We start from the raw sequence: 17940 nt of genomic DNA on the forward strand, positions 1-17940 counted from the left end.
CATGCTTTCAGGCTTATAGTAGGTTGGTTTCGTGCCTTTGACATTGTCCTTTGAATTAAAATATTGTTATTAAATATAATGTTGTGGTTACAAAATTTAATACGCGATCCTCCTCTTTTCCACACAGGCTATGCACATATCTCATTTAAGGCATAGTTCCATTCTATAGAGTCTCCTCCTATGGGTCCTCTAAAGCTCTGCCTCTTGGACTAAAATTTTTATTAATTAATTTATTTATTTATTGCAAAAACATTTATTTTATTTTCCCATTACATGTAAAGAGATTTTTCAACATTCATTTTCATAAGATTTAGAGTTCCAAGTTTTCTCCCTCCCTCCCTTTCCTCTCCCCTCCACAAGACAGCAACCAATCTGATACAGATTATATATGTACAATCCACAAGTGCTTTTTTTTTTTTAGTCTATGTTCAATCAGTATCAGTTCTTTCTCTGGGAGTGGATAGTATGCTTCATCCTTGTCCTTTGGGATTGTCTTGGATCATTGTATTGCTGAGTGTAGTTAAGTCATTCAGAATTGCTCATAAAACAATACTGCTGTCACTGTGCACAATGTCCTCCCATTTCTGCTCACTTCACTATACATCAGTTCATATGAGTCTTTCCAGGTTTTTCTGGAATCATTCTGCTTGTCATTTCCTATAGCACAATAATATTCCATTACAATTATATAGGACTCAAACTTTTATTAAAATAAATTACACACTAATGGTGCTCATATACTCATATACAGGAAATATATATATATATATATATATATATATATGCATATGTATATATATATATATTTCCAGTTGTGCAATTTCCAATTTAGAAGTAGCCAAAATTATTATTAAAATACAAGAACTTTCTAGAAAATATTATAGAAAATAATTTTATATTTATGTATTGTTCAACACATTGATGAAGGACTTATATTACATTGTATGAAAATTATATAAAAGATACTGGGGTATATATACATGGACCCTGACTTCAAGAAGTTATGATATTAAAGGAATTGAAGAATCACTGAATCTCATATTTAGAAGGAATCTCTATGATATTCTGGTACAATTCATCTTGATAAAGAATCCATTCTATATCATATCCAGTGTCCAAATTTCACATAGGAAATTCACTACCTTAAGTCAATCTCTTTAATTGTAAGGGAGTTTTTCCTTACATCAAGCCTGTGTGCCTCTCTGAAATTTCCAGATGTTGCTCTTAGTCTTATGTGCCTGACACATGGTAAGTATTGATAGGCTTTATCTTTGTCCTAATTCTTCAAAATGGGGTGAAATGAACAAGTCCAATGTTTTACACATAGGAGAGCCCTTCAAATACTTGAAGACAGGTATTATTTTACCTGTATTTCTTCTTAGCTACATATACTCATTTCTTTCAATCAATTCCAATATGATAGAAAATCCAAGTCCTTCATTGTAGTCTCCTTTCCCTATATACTTTACAGCTTATCAATCTCCTTTCTAGAATATGCTGTGTACAACTTAATATTACAGATATGTACTGACCAGACAAGAATATGCCGGCATTATACTCTTCCAGACATGGGCACTATGCTGTCTTTGAATGAAAGCTAAAATCTTATTGACTTATGTAGTTGTTGTATTTCATTAATAATGTTAACAATTCACTACAATCCCTAGACCTTTTTTGGATGGGTTCCTATGTAGTAATGTGTAATTTAAGATTCTAAATGTGGATTCTATCTGTTCCCCCAGTTTTGGGGGAAACTGACTAAAATCACTGATAAAATGAGTTTAGGTTTTTAAGGGTTTATTGAAAAATAGAAAGAGAAAGAGAACAGAATTCCAACAGCCTGGCATTCCTATCTTTCCTCAAATTTCCTGTGAAGTCCCTCTGCCGCCACCACCACCATCAAGTCAGGAACCCAAAAGAGATAGAGCTCTCTGCGCAGGCCCTCTTTCCTCCTTCCTGTCTCCTCCCAGAAAATAGGAGGCTCCTCAAGTTGATTGGCTAGTAGCCTTGATAGACATCACCCATTGAGCAAACGTCACTTCCTGACTCCAAGGAAAATCCACATGGCCTTGCCCTCTGAGGCATTCTCCTCATGGTGGAGCTTTCCTATGGTAAGTCTCCAGTTGGTGGCATCATTCCAATCATTATAGTAATAACATGGGAGCATTTTTGTGTACTTGTGAAGATAAATTTTAGAAAGCAGTGATTTTATATTTGTCCCTATTAAGTTTTATCTTAGTAGATTCATGCTCATTACTGCTATTCCTATGAGAAAGGACAAAACAACTTACTGCCTTTGCCCTTTAGCCTTGTAATTGCTTAGACCATATTTCCCTATTGAGACCTCCAATACCAAATATATGTTGTATCTTTCAAACAAAACATGAGGTTCTTGAATGTAGGAACAATCTCACACTTTTATATTTGTATTTCACAGCCTAACACACTGCCTTGCATATAGTAGACACTTATCAAGTGCCTCTTAAGTATTTTTTACTGGGAGGAATAAGGGCATTAAACAAGTAAAAGAAGAACCAGAACAGCTTGAACAGTTAGAAATTTTGTAGGAAAGGAAACTTGTAGAAGAGGCAATTTCTCTGCAGAGTTAGTCAGACTTCTAATATTTATCAAGTTTAGTTTCACAAATGTTGGAATTCCAGGTGGAAAATGAAGCTTCAAGGACCATATTGGAGCAACAGATATTGAGTAAATTCTCGTGAGGAATTAGCCTCTTTCCCCTGGCAAATGAGTAATTTGATATTGTATTTGACATTTTCATTTTATCAAATTTAAATTACAAAGAATTGAAGACTTGATGGGTTTCCAGATTATAATAGGTTATACATTGTGTTTGAAATAAAACTACATATGTAACTTTAAAAATTCATGTTACCTTCAGCACAATACATTTCCTGCTCTTATCAACTAGCCTCACAATTTTGCATTTAGCAAAAGTTTTTGTTTCATGCAATATATTTTAATTATTTATATTTATTTCATGTTTTGGGATACATGTTTATAAAGCCTTGTCATTATTTTGAAAAGTTTCTGAAGTTGTGTTATCATTGGTTGGAAAATTATTTTAGCAGTATTATGTACTATCTGGAATGATATGTGTATATATAGTATATAGGTATGTATATATAAAACATATATTATGTGTATATTTATATGTATGTTAAGTATATGTGTATATATACATATATATATGAGAGCCAACTGAATCAATCATATCCAATTAAAAGTAATCACTTTTGTTATGTGAGAACTCCACTGAATTATGAGTTAAGTATGAAAAAGACCTAAAGATCTCTGATGAATCAATCAACCAAAACATTTCACAAAATAAGGTTAAACAGGAAATACAGTCTATTTGCTTGATGAAACTCAGTCATGACTTCTGGAATTGCATAAAACCTAGTAAGCTACTTTGGAATTTGAGATCTGAGTATCTGGCAGTTTAGCGTAGGTCATCTGTTCCAGCTATTCCTTGAGAAGGAATCATTTGTGGGGAGGAAAAGAACCTATACATTGTCCTTGGCCTTAGTCTCTGTCTCTTTCCCTTTTCTACCTCTATCATTTGACCAAAGGAGGTCTTGTGAACTTCAGAGGTCTAGGAGATTGGATTTTTCTTTGGTTTCCTAGTGTTCCCATAAGAGCAGTGATTGGCAGTATCATATGCATTGGAAACTAAAGAAATTAGACACATCGAGGGAAGGCAATTTTTTAACTTTTATTTTTTATTTTTAATAATAACAAACATTATTTAAAGTTTGATTTCCAAATGCTATTCCTCCTTATCTCCTTCCCTTTCCCCTCCCTGAGGTGATAAGCAATCAGATACAAGTTATACATATGCAATTATGTAAAACATTACCATTTTAGTCATTTTGTATGAGAAAACTTGAATAAAAGAAAAATGAAAGTGAAAAATAGTATGCTTCAGTATGCATTCAGTCAGTATTATTTATTTCTTTGGAGGTAGATAGTATGCTTCATCATTAGCCCTTTGGGATTGTCTTGGATCATTGTATTGCTAAGAATAGCTATGATTCACAGTTCTTCATCAAACTATTTCTGTCACTGTGCACAGTGTACTTCTGGCTCTGCTCACTTCACTACATAACAGTTCATATAAGTCTTCCCAGGCCTTCCAGAAATCATCCTTCTTGTCATTTCTTATAGCACAATAATATTCCATCATAATCACATACCACAGTTTGCTTAGCCATTCCCCAATTGATGGCATTCCTTTGATTTCCAATCCTTAGTCACCACAAAAAGAGCTGCTCTAAATATTTTTGTTCAAATGGGTTTTTTCCTCTTTTTGGTGACATCTTTGGGATGTGAACCTAGCAATGGTATTGCTGGATCAAAGGCTATGGACAGTTTTATAGCCCTTTGGTCATAGTTCCAAATTGCTCTCCAGAATCGTTGGATCAGTTCACAATTCCACCAACAGTGGATCAGAGTCCAAGTTTTCCCAGATCCTCTCCAACACCCAATATCTTCTTTTTTGTTCTATTTTCCACTCTGATAGGTGTGAGGTGATACTTTTAGAATTGTTTAAATTTTCATTTCTCTGATGAATAGTGATTTAGAGTATTTTTTCATGTGACTATAGATAGCTTTTTTTTCTCTGCCTGAAAATTGGCTGTTCATATCGTTTGACCATTTATCCATTGGAGAATGACTTGTATTTTTACAAATCTGACTCAGTTCTCTATATATTTGAGAAATGAGGCAAAAAGGCAACTTTAAGACTATAAAGAGGTCTGCAGGAAAGTGTTGCCTAATGGAAATCATGCCTATGGGAATTTCATAAGTACCTCACAAAGTGGGGAAAAGGATTCCACTATAAGTTATCCCTTTGTTATCACATGTGCTCACTAAGCATGAGTCCATTTTCCCCTGGACTTCATAATTACCCATGGGACAGTGTGCCAAAGACTTGATTTGGAGGGTGGACAAGAAGCATATAAAAAGAGGTCTTTTACCAACTGTTCTTACTATACCACTTTAGTACATATCCCATTTCTAAAAGCTATTAAAGTTTTGCTGACTGATAATATCAGCTTATTATCATAGGAGAAAGTATACCTTTGAGGACTTATTCACCAAACTATTATAAAATTTCACTGCTTCCTTTTATAGATGTTCACTGATCCAATTTTTAATGATATCCTTCTGTAATTTTCCCACAATTCTAAGGCCAATTCACTGGCAGTGATTTTTATAGACTCTCTTCTTTCTTTAAAAAATCAGTGTAAGATTAATCTTTATCACCATCTTGTGGTATCTTTCCATTCATTAATGATATTTCATTCTGGATCAGCAATCAGCTCTGCTAGTTCTGCAGTCTTATGGGCAGGGGACTTGAATTCATCAAGGATAACTACTCAAACTCATATCTCCTTAATTATCTTGGATTATCTTGGGCACTGTTAGCCATTTTTGTCTTGTCATTTCCACTGCAGAACAACAATCCTAGGATGAAATTCTATAATATCTTTATTTTATGGTTGAGGAAACTGAAGGAAAAAAAGAGCATAACCAATCCAGGAGTTATTTGTTATTAACTTTTTTTTTTACAGTAGAGCAGATGAAGACAAATAAAATTTTAATGACTTGCCCCAGGATACAGAGCTAGGAAGTAGTGTCTGAGGCCAGATTGAATCTAGGGTCTTCCTGACTGCAGGTTCAGTGATCTATCTACTATACCACTTAGCAGCCTCTTACATCCCTTAGGGTGCTAAGCCTGAGGTGAGCACTGCTGGCATAAGGGAATCACAGAAGTGGCTGATTCTTTGGAGAAAAGCCTAAGATGGCACATGGTGACCAGGAAGTAAATACCATTCCTCCTGAAATTGACATAGTTGACTATCACTGCCTATGCTGTTAGAAAAAAGTTAACTGGATAGTAATGTTAAGACAATACCCTCTTTCTCACTTTGTATGAAAGAGATGAGAGGGAAGAAATTAATAGGAGCTATAGATTCAGCCTCATCACAGATCAAACTTAACATCTAAAATATTTAAGAAGACTTTAGAGGCAGAGCCAAGATGGCAGAGAAGAATCAGCAAGCTTTCCTTCTGTTCCCTCAAAAAGAACATTAAATCAAGCCTCTGTACAGATTCTGAAAACTACAGAACCTGCACAGAGACAGAGAGGCACAGTCTTCCATCCAGAGATAATTTAGAAGACTTCAGGAAAGTTCGGTCTGACTCGGGCAAAAGGGAGGCGACACAAGGTGGCAGCGCAGTGCTGAGGGGGTCAGGGCAAGTCAGCAGGAAGCTGTGGGCAACAGCCAAGCAACTTAGGCCCCTGGATCCTGGATCAAAAATATGGTGGCGCAGCAGGACAGTGGTGAAACCCACCTGGACCAGCCAAGAGGGCAGGCTGCCAGTTGGAGGGCCACAAACAGAATAGGTGCGACTAGGCCCACTGATCCCAGCGCACTCAAACAGGAAGTGCAGGGATGGGGAACTCCACACACCATAGAAGCCTCAGTGCAAAAAGCCAGTGACACAGCACCTATACCCCAGCACAAGAAGCTCAAAACAGGGATCCTGGTGCCCCCAGAGCAGACCTCAAATTAAAAAATAAATAAATAAGCTGCAATAATGAGTAAGAAGCAAAAAAGATCCCTCTCCATTGAGAGTTTCTATATCAACAGGGAAGAGGCAAACATAAACTCAGATGAGAACAATACTCTCAAATTGCCTACATGTGAAGCCTCAAGAGGGAAGGTGAATTGGTCTCAAGAACAAAAAGCCTTCCTGGAAGAGCTCAAAAAGGATTTTAAAAATCAATTGAGAGAGGTAGAAGAAAAATGGGGAGAGAAATGAAAGCATAACAAGAAAACTATGAAAAAAGAATCAGCAGCTTGGAAAAGGAAGCACAAAGATTGACTGAAGAAAACAATTCCTTAAAAAAATTCATCTGGGCAAATGGAAAAAAAAAGTGCATAATCTCACTGAAGAATACAATGCCTTAAAAAATTCATTTGGCCGAATGGAAAAAAGGTGCATAATCTCATTGAAGAAAACAATGCCTTAAAAATTAAAATTGATCAGTTGCAAGATAAGTAATCCATGAGACACCAGGAATCAGTCAAGCAGAATCAAAAGAATGATGAAAAATAGAAGAAAATGTGAAATACCTCATTGGAAAGACAACTGATCTGGAAAACAGATCCAGGAGAGACAATTTGAGAATCATTGGACTGCCTGAAAGCGATGATCAGAAAAAGAATCTAGACACCATATTCCAGGAAATTATTAAGGAGAACTGCCCTGATATTATAGAATCAGAAGATTAAATCATTATTGAAAGAATCCACCGATCACCTCCTGAAAGAGACCCCAAAAGGAAAACTGAAAGGAATATTGTAGCCAAATTCCAGAATTATTAGGTGAAGGAGAAAATATTCCAAGCAGCCAGAAAGAAGCAATTTAAATATCATGGAGCCACAATCAGGATTGCTCAGGACCTGGCAGCTTCAACATTAAAGGACCACAAGGCTTGGAATATAATATTCTTGCAGCCAAGAATCTATCACCCAGCAAAACTGATCATTCTCTTTCAGCGGAAAAGATGGACATTCAATGATATTGAGGACTTTCAATGTTTCATGATGAAAAGACCAGAACTGAATAGAAAATTCGATCTTAACATACAAGACTCAAGAGAAGTTTAAAAAGGTGAACAGAGGGGGGAAATTACTCAATTAGGTTGAACTGTTTGCATCCCTACACAGGAAGATAATACTCATAACTCTTAAGAATTATAAATATATTTGGGCAGAAAGAAGGACTTTACACAGAGGCTATAAATATAAATTGTCTTTGATGTGATGATACAAAGAAAATTAAGGGGTTAAAAAGGGAGTCTATGGGAAGGAGAGGAAAAGGGAGGTGGAATGTGGTGAATTACATCATATGAAGAGGTGAAAAAAACACCTATTACAATAGAGGGAAAGAAGGGAGGGGTGAACATTCTTTCAACCCTACTCTCATTAGATTTGATTCCAAGAGGGAATAACATATGATCATTGGGATAAAGAAACTTAGCTCATTCTTTAGGGAAGTAAAAGGGGAAGGGAAAGGGGGGACTGATAGAAGGGAGGGAAAAAGCATAGGAGGAAAGGGAAAAGAAAAAGGAGGGGGTGATAAAAAGGGAGGGCATATTGGGGGAGGCAGGGGTAAGAAGCAAAACGTTGGTGAGGAGGAATAGGGTGAAAGATGGGGGGGAAAGTACAAAGGGGGTAAATAGAATGGAGGGGAATAGACAGTTAGTAATAATAACTGTGAATGTGAATGAGATGAACTCTGCTATAAAACAGAAGTGAATTGCAGAGTGGATTAAAAGCCAGAATCCTACAGTATGCTATTTACAAGAAACATATTTGAAGCAGAGAGATACACACAGAATAAAGGTAAAAGGCTGGAGCAGAATATATTATGCTTCAGCTAAAATGAAAAAAGTAGGGCTAGAAATCCTTATCTCTGACAAAGCACAAGCAAAAATAGATCTCATTAAAACAGATAAGGAAGGAAACTACATCTTGCTAAAAGAATCTATAGATAATGAAGTAATATCAATAATAAATATGCATGCGCCAAGTGGTATAGCATCCAAATTCTTAGAGGAGAAATTAAATGAGTTACAAGAGGAATTAGACAGTAATACTATACTAGTGGGGGATCTGAATCTCCCCCTCTCAGAATTAGATAAATCTAGCCAAAAAATAAATAAGAAAAAAGTGAAAGAGGTGAATAGATTACTAGAAAATTTAGACATGATAGATGTCTGGAGAAAATTGAATGGGGATAGAAAGGAATATTCCTATTTCTCAGCAGTACATGGCACATTTTCAAAAATTGATCATGTATTAGGGCACAAAAACATCATAGTCAAATGTAGAAAGGCAGAAATAGTAAGTGCATCCTTCTCAGATCATGATGCAATAAAAATTACATGTAAGAAAGAGTCATGGAAAGTAGACTGAAAATCAATTGGAAACTAAATAATTGCATTCTAAAGAATGAATGGGTCAAACAACAAATCATAGAAACAAACAATAACTATATCCAAGAGAATGACAATAATGAGACAACATACCAAAATCTATGGGATGCAGCCAAAGCAGGGCTTAGGGGAAAATTTATAGCTCTAAATGCTTACATGAATAAAAAAGAGAAAGAGGAGATTAATGAAATGTGCATGCAACTTAAAAAGCTAGGAAAAGAACAAAGTAGAAATCCCCAATTAGATACTAAACTAGAGATCCTGAAAATTAAAGGAGAAATTAATAAGATTGAAAGCAAGAAAACTATAGAATTAATCAATAAAACTAAGACATGGTTTTATAAAAAAAAACAATAAAATAGATGAAATATTGGTTAATTTGATTAAAAAAAAGAAAGAAGAAAACCAAATTACCAGTATCAAAAATGAAAAGGGTCATGTTACTACCAATGAAGTGGAAATTAAATCAATAATTAGGAATTATTTTGCCCAACTGTATGCCAATAAATTTGACAATCTAAATGAAAAGGATAAATATTTACAAAAAATACAAACTGCCCAGGTTAACTGAAGAGGAAATAAAATCCTTAAATAAACCCATATTAGAAAAAGAAATTGAACAAGCCATTAATGAACTCCCTAAGAAAAAATCCCCAGGGCCAGATGGGTTTACGGGTGAATTTTACCAAACATTTAAAGAACAATTCATTCTAATATTATACAAATTATTTGGAAAAAAAGGTGAAGAAGGAGTTCTACCAAATTTGTTTTATGACACAAATATAGTGGTGATACCAAAACCAGGCAAAGCAAAAACAGAAAGAAAATTATAGACCAATGTCCCTGACAAATATTGATGCTAAAATCTTAAATAAGATATTAGCAAGGAGATTACAGCAAGTGATCACCAGGATAATACACCATGACCAGGCGGGATTTATACCAGGAATGCAGGGCTGGTTCAACATTAGGAAAACTATTAACATAATCAACCACATCAATAATAAAACCAACCAAAATCATATGATTATCTCAATAGATGCAGAGAAAGCTTTTGACAAAATATGGCACCCATTCCTAATAAAAGCACTAGAGAGCTTAGGAATAGGTGGAGCTTTCCTTAAAATAATAAGCAGTATCTACCTAAAACTATCAGCAAGCATTATATGCAATGGAGATAAGTTAGAGGGCTTCCCAGTAAGATCAGTGGTGAAACAGAGATGTTCATTATCATCCCTATTATTTAATATTGTACTAGAAATGTTAGCTTTAGCAATCAGAGAAGAAAAAGGAATTAAAGGAATTAGAATAGGCAAGGAGGAAATAAAATATTTAAGAAAATGCTAAAAAGTTGCAAATTTATTCTCAGTTCACAATGAATAAATTATGAAAATATACAAAGATACATTTTAGAAAAGAAAACAAATTGTTGACTTCAGAATGCCTACTAGATCAGTAATTAAAAAGAAGCAAGTTTAAACAACATTGAGGTATCACCTAATACCTATCAAATTGGCAGAAATACCTAGGGTAAATGAAAATCAAATTAGGCAGAGTTGTAGATGAACAGGTATGCTCATTTATTATTTATGGAATTACAAACTTGTAAGATCTTTCTGAGAGCAATTTGGAAGGACATAGAAAATATTGAATTCTTAGACTAAATTATCCAAATGCTAGGAATATATCCTGAAAAAGTTATTAAAATTTTTAAAAGAGCTATCTGTTATGGGGCAGCTAGGTGGCACAGTGGAGAGAGCACTGTTCCTGGACTCAGGATGACCTGAGTTCAAATCTGACCTCAGACACTTAACAATTACTAGCTGTGTGTCCCTGAGCAAGTCACTTAACCCCAATTGCCTCACCAAACAGAAAAAAGAAAAAAAAAAGTAAGAAGAGCTATCTGTTTAAAGATTTTCAAATTAGTAATGGTAAGCAGAAACAATCTAAATGTTCTAAAGTTAAGTAATGTACAAATTTGTGTGACAGAATACGATGCAATAAACACAGACAAATATGAGGAACAGAAGGAAATTTGGGAAGATCTTCATGAAATAATGCAAAGAGGAAAAAACAGCAGCATGATTATACTCTGTTTACAATATGAGAAGAAACATTGATGACAATTAATTGAAAGGTAAAGAATACTAAGGATGTTGAGGCAATGACTAAAACATTGTTATAATACCTGATAAGTAGAAATTGATTAAAATATAGTTATTAATAAAATTTAGTTGATGGTATTGATGTCCAGTTTGATTTTTTAATAAAATTTTAAAATTTTAAAAAACTGTGGGATTAAAGAGTCGTCACAGTAGCAACATCCTTCAGACCACAAGTCTTACTTCTAGCTCAGCCTTCACAGTCATCATCCAGGGCAGCAATTCCTATGGAGAGGAATCAGCCTATCAGGGTCAACTGCCACTTACTGATATGGGCAACCCAGTATAACTGAATCAACAACACACCCCAGGGAGAGAGAGAAAGCTTCATGTTCCAGTCAGGCTAGCCATCTTCCCTCTAGACCTTTATGGAAACAACTCAGGACCTTGAACCCAGAATCTTGGGAATTGAAAAGCTTTCAGCTAAGTTTTTCTGCCATCATTCTGAGAAATAGCCCCTGGGAAGATACAACCTGGCAATTGCTATATGCAGGTGCTACAGCTACATCTATTAAAGACACAGAAAAGAAAGTTGTTGTCTCCAAAGGCTTGTGAACTGTCAACTGGTTGAACATCAGAACTGACATGATTTTATCAGTGGAAATGACATTAAAGAAGGATTACCATTAACTTTACCATAATATCTTAAGGACCATGGGATTTTTCCATCTAACTACTCTATGTTTTGTCTTCCCTATTAGAATATAAGCTTCTTGAAACCAAGGAATCTCTCATTTTTTCTGTTTTCCCAAACTAATCACCATGTTTTGCATATAGTAAATACTTTATGTGTTATTCATTTCAATTCTCTGATCTGTAAGGATCTTTTTGGATCTCAGGTCTGTAATTCAGCATATCTTCTCTTCCTCTCAAGTTTGTATCACACACAAACCACTTAGAAATTTTTGAAGGCAACAGGGCCAAATACAGATCTTTAGAGCAATCTACTAGACCCCACCTGACAGGCTGACTTCAGTATGGTATTCACCACTCACTGGGTCCAGTTCTTTAATCAGTTCTAAATTCCTCTAAAATTACTCATACAGTCTACATCTCTCAATATTGTCCATATGAAAAACTTTTCACCCATGACTATAGTTGGCCAAATTCTATTTTTGCCTAAAATCTGGAATCATGCTACAATCTTGTCATACATGCACACTGTATATTAGATTTTGGAGCTATTGGGAAGTAGGTAAATATAAGAAGGTTTGAACCAGAGTTTTCCATAGCTAACAACACTCAGAGAAATAAGAAACATGTGGGGGATTTCACTCAGTCATCCACATAATTGTGTCATTCCCCTGTGTTTATGTTGGCAAGAAGAAATTTGAATTTATTTTTCCTCTTTGCACTTTATTTGTTGTGCCATCAATTAAAACCACCTAATAAGTTTTATGTAATTAGATGGTTACAACATCCCTAAAGCCTTGAAAGTTGTTAATTTTCACATAGTTCTGTATAAAGATTTAAATCACTTCAGGGATTACAAAAATACCCTTAGGAACGCTTTTGTAAAGACTGGGGATGGAGAGTTAAACTGGCATCCTGATTCAGTGGTTGATCATGTGGAACTACCCATGTTCCATGGGCTATCATAGGCATTTATCGTAGAACTGGAAATATGGTGTTCCACTCTATTCAAAATAATGTCATATCCTTAGAGTGGAAATGGAAACACTCTCTTGAGCCAGGCAATATTTCATAAACACTTCTCTATAAAGAATGCAAATATCATAGGAACAAGGGACTAGCATTAGTAAAAGCAATTTTAGCCACAAAGTAGGCCAGTAGATGGCCAGACAGGCATAATAATTTCTTTAGTACTCCCTCAAACCACCAAGACATGCTGGAACGTGTATTTAAATTAGGTTTTGTTTTATTTTGTTTTGTTTTCAAAAAACAGAGAGAACACAGTGGAGAAGAAGATAAGAGCAATTCTACATCTCAAATTAGAGGTAAATGAAAATATGGGAAGGGACATTTTCAAAGATACTAATGGAAGTGGGAGCTGTAAATGGGCCTTTGGCAAGAAATATTGAAAATAAAAGTAATGTAAAATGAGAGGATTATACTCAATTATCTCTGAGTCCTCTCAACTCTAAATCAATGGTCCTAAAATCCTATATTCTGTGATCCTGCATAGGATATATGAGACGAATTAAAGCAACTTGTAATAGAAGCTGCAGGCCATTCCAAAAAAAGAAGAGAAAACAGGGAAGTGTGGTTGCTGGAGCAGGGAGGAACTATTTCTGATTATTAAAATCTCTCAACTCTCCTGCCCATGAATGACCACAGCCCCAGAGTGCTCTTTCTCATCCTCTATCAAATTGTTGAGAGTTAGCTTTTGTTTGTTTGTTTGTTTTGTGGGGCAGTGAGGGTTAAGTTACTTGCCCAGGGTCACACAGCTAGTAAGTGTCAAGTGTCTGAGGCCAGATTTGAACTCAGGTCCTCCCGAATCCAGGGCCGGTGCTTTATCCACTGTGCCACCTAGCTGCCCGGAGAATTAGCGTTTGAGTCACTTTCAGATGTGTTTTCTCATCCATGAAATCATATGAACTCTAAGGTTGCTTTCAGTTTCAACATCCTGTATTCTAAAACAGAAGTTCTGAACCTCTTTAATGTCATCGACACTTTAGGAGTCTGGTAAAGCCTATGGATCTCTTCCAGGAATAATTTTCTTAAATGCATAAAATTAAAAAAAAACTAATTATATTGAAATACTTTTATCAGATATATTTTGCAAAAACAAGTTGACATCTCAGGTAAAGAACCCTTAAAGAAGCGTCCCTTTGCTTGAATGTATTCTCTTTTATCTTCTGTATTGTATGTTACTTTTCTACCTTTCTATTTTTCAAAGATTTTTTGCATCCTGCTACTCTCTGTTGTCTTCTAATATCTTTGCCAACTCTAGTCTACATTCCAGATTTATTCTAGCTATAACATTCTAGAGTTCTAGAGTTCTAAATACACTATTCTTAGATAGGAGTAGCAAAAAGAGATCACTGTTGATATCTCAGAGAGAAAAATTATTTGTATTCCTTATTTATTTATCTCTTCCCAAATTATTCAAGGGTGTGGTTGAATATTTAAAAAATAGACAATATGTGGTAATTTAGAGTATATTACTCCATTCTTTGCCTTTATATGCTCCAATGATTAGTGTTGAGACTGGTACAAGTGCTTCACAAAGCTTGTTGATCAGTTGTGCACATTCTCTCTTGATTTCTTTTTTCTGAAAACTCGTATTCTTTCTATTCCTTTTAGCTGTGTCCTTCAAAGTTGAGCCTTTATCACAAAAATTACTCTTTCTAAATTTTTTCACCTAGCGAGGTGAGGTAAGTATGAATCTTGATAGATAAGTTTATAAATGAGACTGCCTAAATAGATAAAGTTACTAGGAGGCCATGGTAAAGACTGTGGAGAGACTGTAATAGCCAATGATACTTGGGGAGTGGGGAACAGCTGACCTCAAGAAGCATAGTCTGTAGAGGATTAGGCATGTAACATTAAAATTACAAAATCTAGCTGATTTGATCTTCTCTAAATTTATGTTATCAAACTGCAAATGGACCCTCAGTAGAAAACAATATTATTTTATTTTGCCATAAGAGATAATGAATATTAAAAAATCAGACAATCTTGGGAAGACTTATGTAAGCTGATGTGTAAAGTAAGCATAATTAAGAGAACAAACTACCCAAGGCTCATCTTTGAATGCCTGCTCCTCAGCAGAGAATCTAATATTTCTCGATTTTATTTAAGACTTCAAATTTATAATCTCATCTCAGCATATCACAGATTTAGATCAAAAATCTAAAGCTGAAAGGAACCACAAAAACCATCTTGTTCTAAAGTTGAGGAAACTGAGTCCCAGGGAAAGTAAGTGAATTCTAGTGTCACAAAAATTGCAAGAATATGAGGTGAGGATTTGAATGTTGGCCCCTTGATTGCAAGCTAGTGGTCTTTCCATTTTACCATTTTTCTTCTTATGTCCTTGCCTTTCCCACCTTACTAAGATAAATTTCTTCTGGTGGATATTGCCTCAAGGCAGCTGGGTGGCATAATGGATAGAGTGCTCGGCCTAAAGTCAGAAAGATTCATTTTCCTGAGTTCAAATCTTATCTCAGACGCTTACTAACTATGTGACTCTGGGAAAGGCACTTAATTCTGTTTGCCTAATTTGTAAAATGAGCCAGAGAAGTAAATGGCAAACCATTCCAGTATCTCTGCAAAAAAAAAAAATCCCAAATGTGGTAATGAAGAGTCAAACATGACTGAAATGACTCAACAATAACAACAATACTGCTTCAAAGCCCTTTGTCCATTATGTACTCTAAACCTTTTTTCCTCTCTTCATCTATATTATTCTTTTCCAGATGAATTTTAATGACTGTTTTGATTCTACTCTTTTAAACCAATAGTTCTGCTTCCTAATAAGCCCTCACTCCATAGAAACTTTCTTTATAGCAAAGATGGATAAGCAACATAAACCAGCACAAAATCCAAGCACAACCACATCTATAACTATATATATAACTATATATGTATCTGTATCTGTCTATTGATCTAGCAATCTATCATCTATCTATCATTCCACTCCTATAGACTTTCATTGATCTGTCTAGAGTATGAACATATGTTTTATTTTTCAGTATTCTGAGGTTGAAATTGGGCAATTGCCCTGAACAGTTTTCAGATATTTTCTGCTTTGTTTTCCTTTCAATTATTATGGTCCTTTGACAATTCGTTCTCTTAATTCTGTTTGTCCCACACAACATCAATTCATACAAACCTTCCCAAATTTCTCTGAATTCTTCATATTCATCATCTTTTATGGCAAAATAATTCTCCATTGCACAGATATGCTGCAATTTATTCTATCTTTTCCCAATTGATGAGCACTGACTTTGTTGATGTTTTTACTCTCACAAGAAAATTTTGTTACAAATATTGGTGGTCACATTTGCTTCAGATTACATGCACATTTCTCATGTTTTCCTAATTTTTTCTCTTATTTAAATATCTATACCACTGAGTGAAAGAAAAATATCAATATTGGAAAAAAGAAATAGTTCAAAGTATGAAGCTAATTACAAATGTGTTACTATTCCTTCCAGTTGCTTTGAGGTGTCCTTTCCTAAATCCTGAAGTTGGCACAGTTAAAATAACATGAAGAAAGAGAATTACACAGCTGTGACTGAGTTTTTTATGGTGGGGCTTTCTCATTACCCAGGCCTCCAGCTAGCTATTTATGTGCTCTGCCTGGTTATGTACCTGGTGATCTTATTGGGAAACAGCATTCTCATTATCATCAGCATCCTAGATCCCCGCCTTCACACCCCTATGTACTTTTTCCTTGGGAATCTCTCCTTCCTGGATATCTGCTACACCTCCTCCTCTATCCCTCAAATGCTGATAAATTTTATGTCTGAGAGAAAATCCATTTCCTTCATTGGATGTGCCCTGCAGATGGTTATTTCTCTTGGATTGGGATGTACAGAGTGCATTCTCCTTGCAGTGATGGCCTATGACAGGTATGTTGCCATCTGTAATCCCCTCAGATACACCATCATCATGAACAAGGGACTCTGTGCACAGATGGCTGCTTGGACATGGATTATAGGGTTTCTGATCTCTCTGGTACAAACTGTGCTTGCCCTTATAAAGCCTTTCTGTGGGAATATCATTGATCACCTCACTTGTGAAATCTTGGCCCTTCTCAAGCTTATCTGTGGAGACATCTCTCTCAATGTGTTTATCATGACAGTTGTAAGTATTCTTATTTTAATTACTCCTCTGCTGCTCATTTTCTTCTCCTACATCTTCATACTCTCCACCATCCTGAGGATCAATTCTAGCGAAGGGAGGAAGAAAGCCTTTTCCACCTGCTCAGCCCACCTGACCGTGGTGATCTTGTTCTATGGCTCAGCTCTTTTCATTTACATGAAGCCCAAGTCCAAGGACACTAAGACATCTGATGAGCTTATTGGGATGTCCTATGGGGTCATCACTCCCATGCTCAATCCCATTATCTACAGTCTGAGGAATAAGGAGGTGAAAGCTGCTGTGGAGAAATTCCTTATTAGAAAACTGTACTTCAAGAAAATATGAGATGTGTTTATGGTTTACAGTAGGTTTGTATTTTATCTTGCACATTGTATTTGGTATTCAGTGATAACATTGTTCTTCCTATTGTCAAGGGTATTATTATGGATGTGTGCTTAATGTGTGATTCTCTTCCTTTCCACACAGGGTATTCATGTTTTACATTTGAGACACATTTCCTGTCTCTAGGTCTCTTACTGTATATGCTCTGCAAACCTACTTCCTGGTTTCATGTGGTTTACAAAAATATTTATTATGAGAAATCATACATAAACACAGAAATTGATTGCTTATTGGCTGACAGCTGAAAAGAATCATATTTTGATTTGGTTAATGTCATATTCAGCAAAATATGTTGCTAAGATAATGGAAGTTTTGAAGTAATTGTATTAATTTGAGGTAATTGTATTGAGGTAACTGTATTAATATATTAATTCAAACACTCAACAAACATGCATCAAGCACCCACAGGAATACTACATTGTGATAAGTAATGAGAGATGCAGGAAGTCAAAAGCATATGAGTTTCTTGTTCTCACAGAAATTATTCTATAATAGAAAAGTTTTAAATGAGAAAATGGAAGATTTAGGAATTCTTCAGAGATTTTCTTTACCAACCCATGCTTGTCTATATTATCT

The 17940-nt window shown here is 35.3% G+C and overlaps 1 protein-coding gene across 1 annotated transcript; it reads left to right on the forward strand.

Moving 5' to 3' along the window:
• Nucleotides 1–16365: 16365 nt before the first annotated feature.
• On the forward strand, nucleotides 16366–17307 carry LOC122733035 (olfactory receptor 13D1-like). The gene has a single exon (XM_043973525.1). The coding sequence runs from the start codon at nucleotides 16366–16368 to the stop codon at nucleotides 17305–17307; it is 942 nt and encodes a 313-aa protein (XP_043829460.1).
• Nucleotides 17308–17940: the final 633 nt, after the last annotated feature.

Source organism: Dromiciops gliroides, chromosome 1, assembly GCF_019393635.1.
Source record: "Dromiciops gliroides isolate mDroGli1 chromosome 1, mDroGli1.pri, whole genome shotgun sequence".
Lineage (NCBI taxonomy): Eukaryota > Metazoa > Chordata > Mammalia > Microbiotheria > Microbiotheriidae > Dromiciops > Dromiciops gliroides.

Coding starts and splice junctions, on each gene's coding strand:
- LOC122733035 (XM_043973525.1), top strand. CDS start 16,366: ATGAAGAAAGAGAATTACACAGCTGTGACTGAGTTTTTTATGGTGGGG.